We start from the raw sequence: 19,732 nt of genomic DNA, 5'->3' as shown, positions 1-19,732 counted from the left end.
GCTCCACTGGGGCTGTGGTAGCTGGCTGCCCCTGCTCCTCTGGTCTGTGAGAGCACAGCTGGTCTTGTTTGGGAGTGTATTTGACTGGAACTGCTGGGGACTGGTTCTCTCTGCTCCTCTGGTCTGTGAGAGCACTGCTAGTCTGATCTGGAGGTGTGTTTGACTGGAACTGCTGGGGACTGGCTCTCTCTCCTCCTCTAGTCTGTGAGAGCACTGCTAGTCTGATCTGGAGGTGTGTTTGACTGGAACCGTATTCAAACACCCCAGTGATGGAATGCCTCTGAGGCAGGAATTTTTACTTAGCTTCCTGTTGCTACTTAGCATACTGGCCTTTTGTTTCTTTTTTTACAGCTCTCTTAGGCACCATGTGGAAATTTGTGCACCACATTGAAACTCCAAATTTACCAGGCTTCTTCTTTTAGGCCGCCAACCACCTCCTAAATCATGACACAGACATTTAATTAGTTTTGAATGCTCAGCCTAGCTTATACTCATTTCAGCCTAAATCTTTTAAATTAACCTGTTTCTCTGAATCTACTTTTCTTTCCTTCTGTATATCTTACTTGCACTGCTTCTCCTGTCTGTCTGCCAGCAACCTGGAGTCCGGCCCCAGGCATGTCCCCCTCTTTCTCCTCCTCCTCTTCTCTCATATCTCTCATTCCTAGATTTCCCCTCCTGCCTATTCTCTCTGCCTGCCATCCTTGCCTAGCCCTCTCCTGCCTAGCTATTGGCCTTGCATCTTTTTATGACATTAATCAAGTGCCTTAGGCCAGCAAGTTGAAACATATGCAACACGTCATTACATAAACAAACAAGTGTAACAAATCCTTGCATCATCACAAGTGCAGCATAAACAAATGTAGCATACCTTAACATAGTTAAAATAATTCTACAACACCACGCTAATTGCTTTGGCCAAAAATGTGTGGAAAAAGAAGCAGAACATTCTTGAGAAGCTGAGTCATTGTGAGTTTGTCCACCATTCCTTCCCTTCTGTCTAGGATGACATGCTAGACATAAGGTTCCTGCTTCAGATTAGATGTAAGAGGACAGAAGGTCACTACAAACCTATAGCTACAAACATGAGCAACAGTGGATCTTTGCAGCTTTAATCCAGTTGGAATTGCACCCTAGTGTAGCCTGTCAATCAAGACAGCCATGCAGGTTTCAGAGTGGTTTGTCCCAGTTACCAAGTAAAGTGTTCGTTTAAATGCACTGGTCAGTTACACAGAATAAAGACACCATCTCTTTCTTAAACAGGGAATGATTCATTCTAGGTTCTCCTAGATCCAGGTTCAGCAGTCCACCTTGCCATACCCTATCACCTTGAGAAATGCCCTCTTAATGTCTTTGTTCCTCATACTGTAGACCACAGGGTTGAGCAAGGTTGTGAAGGCATTGTAAAAGAGTGAAATCTGCTTGTCTCTCTCAGGGGAGTAGCTGGAGGTGGGCCTAATGTAGATGTAAATGCCAGGACCGTAGAAGAATGAGACCACAGTCAGGTGAGAGGCACAGGTAGAGAAAGCCTTACAGCGACCCTGGGTAGACTTGATCTTGAGAATTGCCATGACAATATGAACATAGGAGGCAACAATAAGGGAAATTGGAGTAAGACCGATAAGAACAATCAAGACCTGGTCCACCATTTCAATGAGGTGGGTATCCATGCAAGCCAGGCTACGCACTGCAGGGCCTTCACAGAAGTAGTGGTTGACCTTGTTGGGACCACAATATGGCAGACTCATGGTGAAGAAAGTATGTAACAAAGCAGAGAGGAAAGCACAAAAACAAGACCCAGCTGCCAACCATAGGCACAGTCCCCAGTTGAGGATGACAGTATAATGCAATGGGTAGCAAATGGCCACATATCTGTCATAAGCCATGATAACAAACAAGGTGCACTCAGTAGTGGCCAGAGCACCGAACACATACATCTGCAGCCAGCAGCCAGCAAAGGAGATGGTCCGAGATTTAGCAAGAAGATGCACCAACATCTGGGGCATGGTGGTGGTGACATGGCACATATCCAACACTGCAAGTATACAGAGGAAGAAGTACATGGGCGTGTGCAGCTGTGTGTCCATGCAGATCAGCATGATGATGAGCCCATTGCCCATGACTGAGCTCAGGTAGATGAGAAGGAACACAGTGAAGAGGATGCTGTTTGTTGTGGGGTCACTGGAGAGGCCAAGCAGGATAAACTCAGAAACCCAGCTTTGGTTCTGCTCTGGAATCATCCACATGGTGCAGGCTGTAAGAGAATCACATTCATCTATGTGTCACATGTCACATGCCAGCTATAGAGGTAGAAAGGGGAGATGCAGGCTGCTTAGATGGCTCAAAGGTTAAAAGCACTGATTGATGTTCCAGGGAACCACAAGCTTAGAGCTGTCTGTGACTCCAGTTCCAGGGCACCTGACTCCCTCTTGTCACCTTCTTAGGCCAGAGACTCACATGGTATACAAGCAGGCATGTAGGCAAAAACCCATACTCAAAAAATTAAAAAATATTTTTAAATAAAAAATAAATGTTGGGTGTTGTTCTGAGCACACTGTTCATTTTCTGTGCACTCTTCTCAAGTTACTGAACCTCCCAAAGTTTCAGTCTCTTCATCCATCAAATGAGGCTGATGACACTCATGTCTCTGGATTACGATGAATATCTACAGCATCTCATATAACTCCTGGAAACACCATGTAACACATGACATGGCATATGCAGTCTCACAATCCCATTCCAGCTCTGGGATGGCAGAGACAGAGGATCCCCAGTATAAGAGGACTAGACACACTAGATGACATGATGACCACTAGGTTCACCTGGGAGAACCAGCCTCAGTCACACACACACACACACACACACACACACACACACACACACACACACAGACACATGCAAAGAAGAGAGTAAAAATGTAGATGAAGAAGACAGAAAAATATGTCAGTTAGACACAGGCCACCCACACGAAGTCCTATGAGTAATGACAGAAGGTCATGTGTGCTATTTGATTGGAACACTGTAGTGTTCCCAAGATCTGTTGATGGGTCATGTGAGGAAAAATCTTATTACTTCCTTTTTACTCATGTCTCCTTCTGTACACAATCAAGTCCAGGTGTGCCACAGGATTAAGTGGTAAATTTAAAGCAACCATCTTTTAAATCAAACCTGATAAATGTATTTACCCTTTTAGGGGAAGCAAAAGTAAGATTTCCTTGGAGGAAAAAATAATGGTAATCTATAAACAAAAAGAGTACTCAAAAGACTTATACAAAGATCTTTAAAAAGCACAAATATAACAACAGATGCTCCAATAGAACAATGAACCATGTTTAAAGGTCATTTCACAAGTGAGCACCGATGAGGTTAATATTCTCAGCACCATTGCTCACCTGGAAATAGCAGGAGAAACCCACAGTGCCAACACCCACCCTGTTCTTCTTAATCTCACACCTACCAGCATGGTTATAATAAAAATTATCTAGCATTGACAAGAGTGACTGAATCCAATGAGAGAGTAAATTAAAATGATCCCTTTAGTGTGTGCCTGGCTCTGTTCTGTAAGGTTGAACACATTTAATGCATTGCCCAGCAATATAAATACCAACTATTTGTAACACATAGGCACATACAAACATATGCTCAAAGAAAGACATGTAAATGAAATTTCCAAACACTGCTCACAATAGTCTTAACTTGGACACCACTCATATGCTAACCAGCAATACAAAGGTTAAGTTGGGAACTGTTTTTCCTGGGAGCAGAAATATGAGACTTCTAAGAATTCTCAGTCTTCACATTCCCTGTCCCCATCCCCTCTCCTGACCAGTCTACTGCTCATAACCCTCACAGCTGTCCTTCCTTCCAACCCAGGTCAGGAGCCCATCATCTCTCCTGAAATTTCTGCATCAGCATCTCCATGTGCCCCTTGCCTCTGCATTTTCCTCCTCAATACAGTCTTATCTTTTTCTTTAATTTTTAACTTTTTTCATATAATATACTTTGATCATCTCTCTCATCTCCCCCAACTTCTCCCAGACCATGTCCACCCAACTTCATGTTCTTTTTCCTCCCACTCCTCCTTTCAAAACAAAACAAAAAACAACATCTACTGAAAGAAAACCTAAAAGAAAGAAAAACAAAAACAAAAAAAATACCAAACCAAAACCAAAACCATGGAGTCAGTCTCCTAGTGGCCAACAACTCCTGACCATAGGGCCAGCTATAGAGTAACTGATATGCACAGTGACACCCTATTGAAGAAAACTGATTTTTCCCCTTCTAATAGGAATCAATTGCGAGTAAGTTCTTGTTTGGAGCACAACTTTGTGTGCACTGCCCTTTCTCAGTGCTGGGTGTCTGTCTACCTCTGCATGTTCTTCATGTGACTGCTGCAATGGCGTTTCAAATTTTGCATAGTGCTTCTATCTGGCCCCTGCTGAAAGCCTTTATGAGCTCCCATGCCCTGTCATTTGAAGCAGGTGCATGGGTCCTTCCTAACCTGCCTGCTCTGTGAAGACTAAGTCTCAGCACACAACTGGCTCCTCCTCCTACTCTCCCTCCATTCACAAATCCCCATGAAAGCACTCCTGGTGTCCTGCATCCTCTGCCTCCCTCACACAGTAGATATTGCCTAGCTTCTCATCATGGAGTGGGAACCACCACATACACTGTTGCCCACACTGTGGCCACAGCAGGACTCAGGTTGGCCAGGAAAGCATTTCTCTGTTATTACCACTTTCCACCCCAAGCCCTGGAAGGATATATCCAGAATTTCTTGTTCATTGGTCGGTTATAAACTGAAGACTCCTAGAGGGGTCTGATGATCAATTGACAACAAATAATTTGGACAAACCATTCTTCCTCTGCTGTTAACGAATTCCCAGGTATCTAAGAAAGAATTGTCTATGGCAGAATATGGCAGTATGTGTGATTTCCTAGCCTTTCTAATAAAACCTACTAATACTTATTTTGGATAATGTATACATTCTAGTCATTATTCCACTAACTTTAGCATCATAACAATTCACTGAATGAAGTGATTTTTACCTGTGTGTTAGAGGTAAAAACCTAAGGCCTGGAGAGTGCACTTTGCTCAAGATTTCAAGCTCAGCATGGGACAAGTGGGGGTTTATGAGGAGTGACATCAGAGCCTGGCTCTCAGTCACCATCCCTGCTTCTGGCACACAGGCTCTGAAGTGGGGAGGTGAGGTAGGCAAAGTCTCCACATTGTCCGTGTAGTTGAGTTTATTGAGACTCAGCACATCCAGAGCCCTCCTAGGACAGAGCTGGATGGCTAGACACAGACCAGCTCTCCTGATGAGATTCCCTCCTGTCTGAATGTAGGAAACCCTGGAACGTATTCAAAGAAGAAGGATCCAAGGAAAGAACATTTGGGATATGATTTCTATGGCATCAGGACACCAGATAGTGATCCATGATCTGTTACATTTCCAAGCCCATTGGTCTATGACTTTGCTTACAGTGTGCCACCAGGATTGCTGGCCCAAGTGTATGAGCCCAAAACTCACAAATGAAGGCATCAGGATTAAGTTCCAGGTAGGAAAGGCTATACAGGGCAGTCTGCCCTCCCCCCCAAAAAAACCAAAAAACAGAACCAGCAATTACAAGATTTAGGATCAGAATTACAAGGAAGTACTTGACTCTATAGAAAGTTTGAGGGTAGGGTACAGCAAAGTCACCCCCCCTCAAAAATAATCATGATTGCCCTGCCCACAAAGTATCAAGCTATCTGTGTGGTATGGGAAGGCTCCTACAAAGACACTGACCATCACTGCTCTCTCAAGGATGTGGCTTTCAGATTCACTTGGGATCTTTGAGCTTAAGACTCCATATTCTTTATCTATCAACATGATTTGAAACAGAAAATCTATCTTTCAGTATTTACTAAATTAATAATTGGGGGGAAAGAAGAAGGAAAAAGGACACAGCATTTGAGAAAGAAGAGCAGGCCATGAGGGAAGAGGTCAGGGGAGTTTGAGATATTTGCACAGAGGACATGGAGATGGATGACTTGAATAATTATTGTCTCTAGACCCACAGATGCCTGAACCACTCCCACAAACCAACCACCAATGACATGTCCTTCTCACCATAGTAAATCGAGGAAATGTCTCACTGAATAGCTGTTATGAGGAAGTCCCCTAAAGCAACTGAGTCCAGAGAGACGGGATTCTAGGCAGCTCAATATACAGAAAAATTCCAAGGTGCTGTAGAGTTGGAGGGACTGAACCTCTCACTTCCTCTGCAAGTGGACCAGCCCCAGCTCCTGAAGATGGCCCCTATAAAATCCTGCTTAACAAAAGCAAGCTCACACATCTTCATCTCTTCCCAGTGGGACCAGCTGCTGAGGTTTTATAACCCTGCCTCCTCTCTGACACTCCCTAGGAGAGCTGGAAAGGCCCTACTTCTATGCCAAGTAGGGATGCTGAGATAATCCCTGGATGCTGTCAACAAGAGCACTGAGGTGAGACCCTTGGGGGCAGAGCAGGAGGAAAAACCCACAGGAGGAGGTGTGGTGACCTGTTTCCTTTTCTGGACTAATTGGGGAGTAAGAGCAGCTCAGAGAAGAGGAGATGGGACTTGGTCACCTGATATGCAAGTCAAGAAAATTCTCATTCTGATTCCTCTTTTACTACCCAAACCCTGACACTTGATGAGACCAAGTGTGAGTCACACCCCTCTTCTTTCCTCAACTACCTGGGGGCAAATCACTGTCCTGACTTCTCTGCAATGTAATACCTGAGCAAGTTACCTAGCCACTCTGGTGCTAATGAAGAGATAACACTGATGACATCTAGAGAGTGGCTATGAGAAAAGGGATTTATTGCTTTTGCAGAACACTAAGTTTGTTTCCCAGAACCTACAGGGCAGCTCACAACCATCTGTATATCCAATTCTAGAGGATATGTTGCCCTTTTCTGATTTCCCCAGGGACGAGGCTTGTGTGGTGTATATATGTATGTATGTATGTATGTATGTATGTATGTATGTATGTATGTATATGTATATATGCAAAATGCTGATACACATAAAAAACAAATAAAAAAAAGTCAACCATTACATAGCAACATGGAAGTCAGCAGTGACATCACCATGACAGTAGAGTGAGGAAACTCCATGGGGCTCCTTTCTCTTGGATGCAAAATTAGAATTTGGATCCAAATGCATCAAGCCCTGGAACATGTTCTCTTGAACTTGCTGTTATTCTGCCTTCAGTACCTCTTCTATAGAATACCAACAGCAACCTCTTCCCTTCTAGGCTGGTTTGAGGAATAAAATGTGATGATGTCAGCATCCTGGCACAAGTTCTGGCCAGTGTTCCCTGACATGGAATCTGCATGCTTGAGTTCTGTTTCCTATTGATTCAGAACTGGAGAAGCCTGGACTGGAAAGCCTTTCTGATTAGAGTGATTGATTGGTAAGAGGTTAGAATTCCTGTGAGCAGCTCCTTAAACACAGTCAATAGTAAAGTTTAATCATAAAATGACAAGTAAATTGTATTGGAAACAAATCAGGCCCAGGAATTCGGCTCAGCTGTATAGCACCTGACTAAATAGAATGTTTGAGGCTAGAGTTTGAATCATAGCATTGAAAAGAAAGTGAAGTTAACAAAAGCTCTGAACTCTGCACATTCTGATGAACAATCCATTTTCCTGTGCTCTGTGTCCTAGCAGTTGTTTAGTGTGGTACATTTGCTGGTTGAAACACTGTACAATGCCATGTAATCTCAACTGCTGTCCAGTGGCATGTGTTACAACCATGACATTGGCCATGATGGGTGTATTTGCATATTAGTAATTGGTATTCAGCCCTAAGCAGAAGCACCTTGGCCCCTTCAGTGCTGTTGTTAACCATTGTTCCACATCTCTGACCCCAACTCTTCTCACTGCTGTTGTTGATCCTCATCAGCTCTGGAGAGGCAGTAAAGTCCAGGCAGAGATTCTTCTCCACCAGGATAGATAAGGAAACAGAGGATCAGGGAGAAGCAGACAGAACCCATTGAGTGTTAACATACAGAATGGCACAGCCACCCTGGCTCTGTTGTTTTTTAGTGGAGATTTTATTATACTTTTAGAGGGGGAGCTCAAGAGGAGAAACACACACACACACACACACACACACACACACACACACACACACACACACACACACACCATCTGAGTTAGGCATGGATTTCAGCAACATGGCAGAAAAGCAGTCACATGATAGGAACAGAACTTGGAAGAAGTGAACTAGACCAATGTCCCTCAAAAAGCATATTTGGGATCTGGGAAAAGAAAAAGACAGAAGAGAAAAAACTGGAGTGAGAGATAGTTACACCTTCCTGGGTGAGTACTAAAGCACTAGGCAGATATAACAGATCTTCGTGGCTGCTCCAAGGGACTGCATACCCTAGTGTTTAAAATGACTGCAGGCCCAGGATATTGTCAACCATGGTCCTAAATGCCCATTACACAGATATTGAACAATGTCAAAAAAGACATGAATGATTTGACAAAGGTCATTCATCCAGTGAATGGTAGAACCAACTCCAGAGCCTGGTCACTGGCCTCATGGGTGATGCTGAATCTGTCATGTCTATCACATGCTAAATTATGTGGGTTCAAGCTAATGACAATGCCTGGGGTCTAACAAAAACACCCCTACTGCTCAGAGCCTGGCCTACTCCATGGAGTCATGAGATCACCCCAGAGGTCAGCAGGAAGCAAAGTCAAACTCTAGAGGTTTCATTCTGTGCCAGGAGGACCCACAGGCCTGAGGAGAGGAATGAGAGCTTCAAGAAGAGAAGGCAGCAGATCCACAGCTCTCACAACCAGGGACTCCTTAATTGGCCCCCAGATAACAGAGCCTCATTAATGGACCATGTGAGAATTGGCTCATTGGATTGAATAAGTACTTCAAAAAGTTTTCTTGTTTTGTATATGGATAATGAAGTGAAGTTGACCATGGCAATCCATGGGAGGATGGCCAGGGAAAGGGGGAAACAGGTGTCTGCAGAGAATGTTATCCCATCCACTTAATTCTTCACATCTTGTCCTCTTGAGGACACCTTTGATGTGGATTCGCATGAGACAGAAACATCTTAACACTCTTTCCCATTTCTAAGTAGGCTACCCACAGATCTCTCTAAACTCATTCTATCCAATTTTACAATTATATTCCATAGATGTTCATGACCATGTAACCAATACAATGCACTCATCAATTTAGAACCTGGAATTCATTTCTTCTTCCAAAGCAAAGGAACAACTAAAGTTGATGGACATCATTCTGTCACCTGAAAGGATCTCTCATGACCACTGTCTTCAGGGATATTCAGAAACAGGACACAGCGCTTGATGTCCACTTTCATGTGGGGAAGACAAGTCATTTAAAATTATATATAACTAGAATAAGTTTGTTCCTCATCCTCAGTTCACTATTTGGAACTGCCCAGGGGAACGCAGGCCTGACAGGCTGGAGAAGGGAAGCAGCAGGAGTATAGCACTTGTCTACTTGCTCATGTAACTACTGTGCCTGCATGGACTACTAGAGATATCTGTGAGTGCACATTGATATTTGATGATGTCAGTATTCCAAACCACTGCACAGGTGCTCATTTAATTATAGGCACCAATGGGATGAAAGAATGAAAACCATATCCATAAAATATAATTTATATATGTATCTAAATATATAACATCTGATATATCATGATTGAGTTCACATGATCATTTGAAGGCTATGAGATCTCAAATGTGTTGTCGAGATAGATGTGATTGTTGCAGGGGAGAGAGGTAGAGAAGTGAGAACTGTCTGAGCAAGTACATGGAGTCAGAACAGGATAGTGTTACCTTAGTCATTCCAACATTAGCACTAAAATGTATTCTCAACCAATATTAGTCAAGGACATAAATATCATTTGATGAGAAAAGTACTGTTTTCAAAAGATAATGATGAGACAATGGATATCCACACACAAAAGAATAAAATTGGACCTTTGCCATATACCATACACAAAGTTACTGCAAAATAGATCAAAATGTAAATGAATCTTTTAAAACCTAGGAGAAATTTTCATGATCTTACATCAGGAAATGATTTGGGGATATATTCCAAGAAAATCAGATAAAAGTGGATGAGTTGGATTTTACCAAAGTGAAATTTTTATGATACAAAGGATGTCATCCAGAAACTGAAACAGCAACCTATAATCACAGTACTTGGGAGGTAGAGACAGGAAGATCAGAAATTCAAGATTGTTTTTAGTTGCATTAAAAATTCCAAGCTAGCATGGGATATGTAAAACCTTCTCTTAAAATAAAACCCCAAATAAACAATAAGTCCTAACTATGAATGGATTGTATTCACTGTCCCCCAAAAATGTATAAAGAAGAAAATCAGACAGGCATTATCAGAGAGAAAATGGTTCAGGCGCTGAATCACAGAGGAATTTGCTGATCAGCCAGGCAAGCGGTGCTCTGGAGCTGCCTAGCAAATGATGCCCATGACCTAAGTATAGAAAAGGAGGCAGAAGTCTGCTGGTAAAGATGGTATTATGCCCTCAGTTGCTGAATGCCACTTGCAGCAGGAGTTGGGAATGTTGCAATGAAATCCAGAACCCTTCATTTCTAATTCTATGTTCTTTGACCACACAATGCAGAGTTCATCATGTTTACCCCGTAGACCACATTGAATTCATGTATGAAGTTTGGTCTCTGGCTGTACTGCTTCTGTTCCACACACTATTCCTTTAACATTAATAATGACAACATGTGTTGTATGACTCACCCTATAGCACCTCAGCCTCTATTCTTCCCATTATAATGTCACTTACAGCACGCTTTCTGCTGATTTACAAGCACACTGTTGTTTTCTGGGAAAGCACAGCAGGCTACATACCTCCTGTTACTCACTAATCGTACTGGAACTATACACACCAGACCATTGTCACATGACTTATATTGCTTCTCTGTGGAAGTGAAATATTTCCAACCTCTTGCTGTCAGGCTGGCCCATGAAGCTTTCATTGGCAAAAGAATGTGTGCAAAGAGGCCCATCACTATTGTGATAGTTTCTGGAAGCTACTGCTGGAAACCACTGCTGTCATTTCACCCAGTGATCACTACTTGCTCCTGGACCTGAGGCTGAAGCTTCCTTCTGACACTGCTCCCAGGTTTGGGGTTCATGGTTCTCTTGATGCTGCTCAGAGCCTGAAACTCAAACTTCTGTCTGGTGCTGCTTCTGAGCTGGGATTCAGGCCTCTCACTGACCCTGCTGCTCTGGGCCTGAAGTTCAGGCCTACCTCTGATGCTGTTTCCAGGTCTGAGGTGCATGGCTTCCTTGACGCTGCACAGGGCCTGAAGCTCTGGCCTTCCTCTGATGCTGCTTCCTGAGGCCCATCACTATTAAGAAGCTGAGTCATCATGAGTTTTATCTACTACTCCTTTCTTTCTGTTATAAAATGCCCTGGATACTGAACTCTACCTTCAGGATTGATCTGAGACTAATTACACAGAGTCACTCACAATCTAAAACTAACAAATGTGAGCAATAAGTGAGTCTTTGCACTTGTAACCACAAAGATTACTAAGGTGTCTTCAGTTGAACTCTTAATGTAATCTATTTACAAAGAGCCATCTCTGTTTCAAGAACATTATCTCTAGTTATTAAGTAGTTATGCTGTATCAAATGCTCAATGTTGTTTATATACTATAAAGACATTGTCTCTGTCTTAAACATTGAGCATTTGTCTTGCCTAAGGCTTCATCATCCTGATTCACCAGTCCACCTACTGTGCCCCATCACCTTGAGAAATGCCCTTAGGATGTCTTTGTTTCTCAGACTGTAGACCATGGGGAGGTCTAGGACCATGTAAGGCTGTGAAGGCATTGTAAAAGAGTGAGATGTGCTTTTCTCTCTCAGAGGAGTACCTGGAGTTGGGTCTCATGTAGATATAAGAGGCTGGAACATAGAATAATGTGACCACAGTCAGGTGGGAGGCATAGGTAGAGAAAGCCTTGCAGTGACCCTCGGTAGACTTGATCTCTAGAATTGCCATGGCAATACGAATACAAGAGGCCACAATGAGGGAGACTGGGGCAACAATTATGAAGACACTCATGACTAGATCCACTATTTCAACGAAACGAGTGTCCATGCAAGCCAAGCTACGTACTGAGGGTCCTTCACAGAAGTAATGGTTGACCTTTTTAGGACCACAGTATGGAAGCCTCATGATTAAGAAGGTGTGTATCAGAGAGAAGAAACCACAGACTCAGGTCCCAACTGACAACTGTATGCACAAGTCGCAGTTGAGGATAACAGTATAACTCAGTGGATAGAAAATTGCCAGATGCCGGTCATAAGCCATGACTACAAAGAGGATGCACTCAGTAAGGGCCAATGCACCAAACATATACATCTGAAGCCAGCAGCCAGCAAAGGAGATGGCCTGAGAGTCAGCAAGAAGCTGCACCAACAACTGGGGCATGGTGGTGGTGACATAGCACAGATCCAACATGGCGAGTATACAGAGGAAGAAGTACATGGGCGTGTGCAGCTGTGTGTCCATGCAGATCAGCATGATGATGAGCCCATTGCCCATGACTGAGCTCAGGTAGATGAGAAGGAACACAGTGAAGAGGATGCTGTTGGTTGTGGGATCACTGGAGAAGCCAAGCAGGATAAACTCAGAAACCCAGCTTTGGTTCTGCCTTGGAATCATCCAAATCACTGGGCCTTTAAGAGAATCACATTCAAGTATTTGTCATATGATATATGGTAACCAAGCAAGATGGCATCTACAGATGCAAGAATGCTGAAGTGTTGATTCTGAGCATACTGCTCAGTTTCTGTGCACTCCTCCCAAGTTACCCAAGTTATGTGGCCCACTCAATGCTTCAGTGTCTCTATCTATAAAATGAGGCTAACCTAATGACACTCATGTATTGTGAGATTGAAGTCGAGCTGTAGTCCGTAAGGTTAAGATACCTTTATTCAGATAAACACCAGCCAAACGCAAGCCAGAGTATGCCCAGAGGCAACAGGGTAGGGAGGCCAGAGAGAGCGCCTCCCGAGTGTCTTCCGGCCCCTTAAGAACTCCCCACGCATCATCCTGAACCTCAGCTGACCACGCCCTGGCAGGCGTAGTCAAGCACACCTGTACCTAGCTCCTAAAAGGCAGGGTTACAGTGTTTCCCTACAATTCCCCTATTAGTCTAAAAGAGGATTAAAACTTAAGAGTGTAAAACATCCAAAATTAACAATCATAAAGGTGAAATACAAGAAGATACAATAATCTTGTACATCCTAACTATGTCTGTTCCAGCTAAGTCCTAAAGTCATGTGAAAAGGGTGTCCAACTTGAACACCTCCTTCCAATCCCAACTCTAAACAATAAGAAAGCTATTCCTAACTAGGCTTACACTACCCTAATAGACAATAATGGGGAGCGGTGGAATAGCAACTTTCAAGTTACTTCCTGCTTAAATAGGATGATGGTAGCCTTGAGGGGACCTGTGGGAAGAAAATGTTAGTATAGTGTAAGTCTCTAATAGGTTATCTCCAGTCTATGTTAGATGGGATTTGCTTGATTGAAGATCTAGGATGAAATCCTCAAATTGATTGAAGTCAGTACTCGAAGCTCTGGTCAGAGTGTCAGTTGAAACGGAGTAAGTTGGATCCAGTGCAGTCGAAGAGGTATGGCCCAATTCCTTTTCCGGAGCTTCCAGGGATTGTTGTCAGGCAGGTCCTTATTGGCTGTATGGAACTCAAATATAAGTGTTAGCAGTTATATGCTTGCATATGTATATATGCTGGGAAAGGCAACCATGGGAAAATGACAATTATGAAAGGGTATAGGCCTTGAAAGAAAGAGCCAAGAAAACACAAAAGATAGTCCACAAATTCTTCATTTATTCTGTAGTACATCAATTGGCTTCTTGATATAATGCAGAAACTTTAAAATTTAGTTAAACAACATGCTTGGATTTTAGGAGAGGAAAGTCAAATTCAACTCTAAATCCAGCATTGATTTAATTGAATAGGGACTAGGAAATGAAGAGAAATGGAGTTATTTGAGAGACAGCTGTAAAGTTTACCATATGGCACGGTCCTTTTGTTTGATGGTTATAGCTACCTTCTTTCCTTTAAGTATCTACCCATGCAGTGTCCTTTGACTTCTGGAGGTGAGTTTTTCTGTGAAGATAAAAACAAAGCACTTCCCTTTCCTTTGGGAGGCTTTCATTTAGTTTATGAGGTATACCTCAGAAAATACCTGTCAGTCGTCCTTGTTGAGAGGGCTGTCTTTTTCAACTCAAATCTTGATCAATTTTAATGGTATCCAAAGTTTTTCTTCTCCTGTGGAAACAAATGAAAAACCCTACCCCATTGTAACACATGTCCAGGCTTCCATACCGAGGTCAGTACATCTTTGAAATACACTGGTTGATTCAGTTCAGCAGTTTTAAATGTAGTCCAGTGTCTTTCCGCAGATGTTTGTCATTGTCATTGACATTAAGAAAGTTTATTGTCAGACCTGATCCATAACGAGGTGAATGACCATCTGCTCTTGCCAAACTCCTGTCCAAAGCACCATTCACCCCGATCTCTCTGTGCCTGGGCCTGCTTGGGGTAGATCTGCCCAGGCAGGGAGGAGCACCCTGAATCTGGAAAAACCCCACTCTTCCTTCCCGTTCCCCTGAACTGACACCTATGGAGGCCTAACTCCTTCAGAGTGAGGAGACTACCAGGAGAGGCAAGACCATACAGAGCTGCGGACAATGAATCCCTGGACCAAACACACCACTGGGTCACAAGAGGAGATAGAGAGACCACACCTGCACCGACTGGAAGAAGATATGGAAAGAAGACAGAATAAGAACTCACCCAACAACAGAAAGACCAATATGACACCACCAGAATCTAGGGACTCTACACCAGCAAGATCTGAAAAGCTCGACACAGAAGATGAAGAAGAGATGGACCTCAAAATTTATCTCAGCAAGATGATAGAGACCTTGGAAGAGGAAACAAGAAAATCCCTTAAAGAAATAGAAGAAAAACCAAGCAAAAAATTACATGAAATGGGGGAAAAGACAAAACAAAAAATTCAAGAAATAAACAAATCTCTTAAAGAATCTAAAGAAACACAAGAAAAAACAACCAAACAAGTGAAGGAAGCTCTTGAAATAGTTCAAATAGACACAATAAAGAAAACACAGAATGAGGCGATGCTAGAAATGGAAAGGCTAGATAAACGATCAGGAACTAAAGATGTGAGTATAACTAATAGAATTCAAGAGATGAAAGAGAGAATCTCAGTTAGTGAAGACTTGATAGAGGATATACTCCATTGCTGGTGGGAGTGTGAACTTGTAAGACCACTCTGGAAATCAGTATGGCGATTGCTCAGAAAAATGGGACTCAGTCTACCTCAAGATCCAGCCATTCCTCTCTTGGGCATATACCCAAATAGTGCATGTTCATACAACAAGGACATATGTTCAACCATGCTCATAGCAGCATTGTTTGTAATAGCCAGAACCTGGAAGCAACCTAGATGCCTCTCAACTGAAGAATGGATTGAGAAAATGTGGTACATTTATACAATGGAGTATTACCCAGCAGAAAAAAGCAATGGAACCTTGAAATTTGCAGGCAAATGGATGGAACTAGAAGAAACCATTCTGAGTGAGGTAACCCAGTCACACACACAAAGAAAAACCATTGTATGTACTCACTCATATATGAATTTCAGACATAGATCAAAGGATTACCAGCCTATAATCCTCTTCACCAAATAAACTAGGAAACAAGAAGGACTCCAAGGGATAAATGGAACCCAGGAATGGGAAGTGGCGTGAACTCCTGAGCTAACTGGGAGCATGAGGGTAGGGGAGAGGGAGCTGCCACAATAAGAACAGGAGGAGTGGAGGAGAGGAAATGGAGCAGAAATACTGAGTTGGGGGAAGAATAGAGGAGAGAGAGCAGGATGAGAGATACCATATTAGAGAGAGCCACTATAGGTCCAAGGAGAGATCTGGCACTAGGGAGATTTCCAGAGACCTACAAGGATGACACGATCTGACAATCCAGTCAATAGTGGAGAGGATAACCTAAACACCCTTCCCCTAAAATGAGATTGATGACTACTTATAGTGGGAAATTACCAATACGGAGTCAGGTAGAAATATAAGGGTATTTAATAGGGAAAAGCCTTACTTACAGAGTGACCTAGCCAGCCGGCGTGGTAGCAGTCTGTACCGCAAGAAGCAAAGAGAAACAGAAACCGCAAACGCAGTCACACTACGTCACTCTGACCATGCCCTCACAAGCATGGTCAGGCACACCTGTAGCCAGCCCCTAAGAAGGCGTGGCTACAGCTTCCCCTACAACTAATCTTTATGCCATCATAGAGCCCTCATCCAGTGGCTGATGGAAGCAGAGACAGACATCCACAGATATACACTGAGCTGAAATCTGGAACTTAGTTGAAGAGAGGGAGGAATGAAGAGCGAGGGGTCTGTACCAGGTTGGAGAAACCCACAGTAACAGTTGGCCTGAACAAGGGGGAGCACATTGACCCCAGACGCTGTCTGGGAGGCCAGTACAGGATGGATCCACACCCCTGAACATGGATGCCAATAAGGAGGCCTCTCCACTCCAGGGAGCCCCTGGTAGTGGATTAGTATTTTTCCCTGATGTAAGAATGGACTTTGAGATCCCATCCCACGTGAAGGGATACACTCTGGCCCTGGACACATGGGGAAGGGCCCAGGCCCAGCCCAGGAAGATTTGGTGGACATTTCAGAGCCCCTGTTGAGGGCCCTACCCTGCCTGGGGAGTGGAGGGTGGAAGGGGTGGGGAGTAGGCCAGGGGTGGGGAAGGAGGAATGGGTTTGAGGGGAGGGAGAGGGAGTAGGGATTTACATGTGAAACAAGCTCGTTCCAAACTTGAACCAATAAAAAAACAAATAAATAAAAAAAAGAAAGTTTATTGTCAAGAAAGCATTATGCAACTTATGTTTGGGGGTTTTTGACATACCAGCTTGCCTATGGAGCATCTCCTTAAATGTTCTATTCGATCTTTCAACAACTGCTTGCCCTGTAGGATTGAGTGGTATACCTGTGACATGCTTTATGTTATAGTATTTGAAACACTGTTCCATTTTTTGGAGACATATGCTGAGGCATTGTCAGTTTTTATCTGTGCAGGTATACCCATAACTGCCATCACCTCTAGCAGGTGTGTAATAACAGAATCAGCTTTTTCAGAGTTAAGAGCAGTAGCCCATTGGAAACCTGAGAATGTGTCTATAGTATGATGCACATATTTCAAATTGTGTAAAGTGAAAGACATCCATCTGCCAGATCTCATTCCTCCGAATGCCCTTAGGATTACAACCTGCTGGCAATGGAGTTTGATTATAAAAGGAACAAATTGGACAGTTTTTGTCACTATTTCCTTGGCTTATTGCCAAGTAATGGAGAAGTCCTTTTTCAAACCTTTGCTATTTACATGATGTTTCTTATGAGATTCTGAGGCTTCTAGCACAGTACCAATTAATAAACAATCAATCTCCTCATTTCCTTGTGCTAGTGGGCCTGGCAGACGCCTATGGGATCTGATATGCATAATGTACAGAGGATTACTTCTGTTTCTGATTGTTTCCTGTAATTGTAAGAACAACGAGGTTAATTCAGTATTATCAGGGAAGAATTCTGTGGTCTCTATGTGTAAGATGGCTTTCTCTGCATATTGGGAATCAGTAACTATGTTAATTAGTTCTGTGAAATCCATTAGCACCATGAGAATTGCATATAATTCTGCCTTTTGTACAGATGTGTACAGACTTTGAACTACTTTATAACCTCTTTATAACCAGCCTTACCTGATTGGTTAGTATCAGTGTAGAAGATAAGAACTCTAGAAATGGGAGTTTGTCTTACAATACGTGGAAGAATCTAGACTGTCTTTTTTATGAATTTAATTCTGTCAGTTTTGGGATAATTGTTGCTAATTTTTCCCAAAAAGTCGGTAAGAGCTATTTGCCAATATTCATTATCCTTCAATAAGGAGGAAATTTCATCATTAGATAAAGGTACTATAATTTTGGCTGGATCTTTTCCAGTCAGCTGTCAAAGTCTTAATTTGCCCTTTAAAATCAAATCAGAAATCTTTTCTATATACGTCTTTAACTTTTTATTCTGTCTATGTGGCAGAAATATCCATTCCAATATAGTGTCTTCCCCCTCTGCATCAGAATTCCAGAAGGATATTCTCTGGATGGCAAGATGACCAGAATGCAGTCTAAATCAAGGTTTATTCGATCTACATGTGCATCCAATATTTTGTTTTCTACCCATTGTAGTTCTTTTTCTGGCTCGGCAGATATTTGTGGACTGTTTAGGTCCTTATTACCTTTTAGCGCCATTTTAATGTTTTAAGTCATGACCTTCTACCCCAATAATCGTCTGTAATTGAGAAATTTCTCCTAGTAACTTCTGAAGACTATTAAGAGTTTGATAACAATCCCTTCTGATTTGCACCTTCTGTGGCCTAATTCTTTGTAAGTCTATCTTATAACCTAAATAGTTAATAGAATCTCCTCTTTTTATCTTTTCTGGGGCTATTTGTAACCCCCATCTAGGCAGAACTTCCTTCACCATGTCAAACATATGTTCCAATGTTTCCTTATTAGAATTTGATAAAAGAATATCATCCATATAATGATAAACAAGAGATTATGGAAATTTTTTTACGAATTATTTCCAAAGGTTGTTGTACAAAGTGTTGACATAAAGTAGGACTATTTAGCATCCCCTGAGGTAAAACCTTCCACTGATATCTCTGAACTGGCGGTGAGTTATTAAGAGTTGGTACAGTAAATGCAAATTTCTCTCTATCACTTTCTTGTAATGGTATCGTGAAAAAGCAGTCTTTCAGGTCAATTACGATGATTGGCCATCCTTTAGGTATTCAGGAAGGCAGTGGCATTCCAGGCTGTAAAGAGCCCATAGGCTGAATTATCTTATGGCTCTCAGGTCTGTCATCATTCTCCAATTACCTGACTTCTTTTTGACAACAAATACAGGAGAATTCCAAGGGCTGGTAGACTCCTCTATGTGTCCAACCTCTAGCTGTTCCTATACTAGCTTTTCTAGAGCCTCTAGCTTCTCAGAGGTCAAAGGCCATTGCCCTATCCAGACAGGTTCATCTGTAAGCCATTTTAATGGCAGGGTCTTTGGTTCCTCTGAAGGTCTATCATTTGTATTTAGTTTCTGTACAGCCTGGATAGTTGGTAACCATTTTCCATAGCATCTTACCCGATCCTTCCTACTATCCAGCGATTTTCTATAATTCGTATCTGACATTGGAAGGATGTCAATTTGAGTATTCCATTGCTGTAAGAGTTCACGACCCCAGAAGTTAATAGCTATATTTGCTACGTAAGGTTTTAGTCTCCCTTTCTGTCTTTCTGGTCCAATACAGACCACAGAGCGAACACTCTATTGAGCCCTAGATAGTGTCCCAATACCCAAAAATTGTACATTTGCTTTCCTGAGAGGCCACTCCTTTGGCCAGGACTTGTGGGTAATGATAGTAACGTCAGTGCCTGTGTCCTGTATCCCATTAATAATTTTATCATTAATTTGTACCTGTAAGGTCGCCTGTCCTTGATTGAGGTCTGCCAAAATATGTGCTTTTCGTCTTGTCCAGTCTTACCTGA

At 42.6% G+C, this 19,732-nt stretch overlaps 1 protein-coding gene and 1 pseudogene across 1 annotated transcript; both read right to left on the bottom strand.

Annotated features, from left to right (window-relative positions):
* Positions 1-1,295: 1,295 nt before the first annotated feature.
* LOC100751444 (olfactory receptor 2D3-like) lies at positions 1,296-2,258 on the bottom strand. Its single transcript, XM_027399008.1, has one exon. It carries the CDS (start codon positions 2,241-2,243, stop codon positions 1,296-1,298), a length of 948 nt encoding a protein of 315 aa, XP_027254809.1. The 5' UTR covers positions 2,244-2,258.
* Positions 2,259-11,769: 9,511 nt separating this feature from the next.
* LOC100751730 lies at positions 11,770-12,727 on the bottom strand (annotated as a pseudogene).
* Positions 12,728-19,732: the final 7,005 nt, after the last annotated feature.

The sequence above is a fragment of the Cricetulus griseus genome, chromosome 2, assembly GCF_003668045.3.
Source record: "Cricetulus griseus strain 17A/GY chromosome 2, alternate assembly CriGri-PICRH-1.0, whole genome shotgun sequence".
In the NCBI taxonomy this organism is placed as follows: domain Eukaryota; kingdom Metazoa; phylum Chordata; class Mammalia; order Rodentia; family Cricetidae; genus Cricetulus; species Cricetulus griseus.
Note: the sequence above shows the minus strand (reverse complement) of the source record. Positions and strands in the feature narration are given on the sequence as shown.

Bases quoted from the DNA above. Each gene is read 5' to 3' on its own strand.
- LOC100751444 (XM_027399008.1), bottom strand. From the start codon at position 2,243: ATGTGGATGATTCCAGAGCAGAACCAAAGCTGGGTTTCTGAGTTTATC.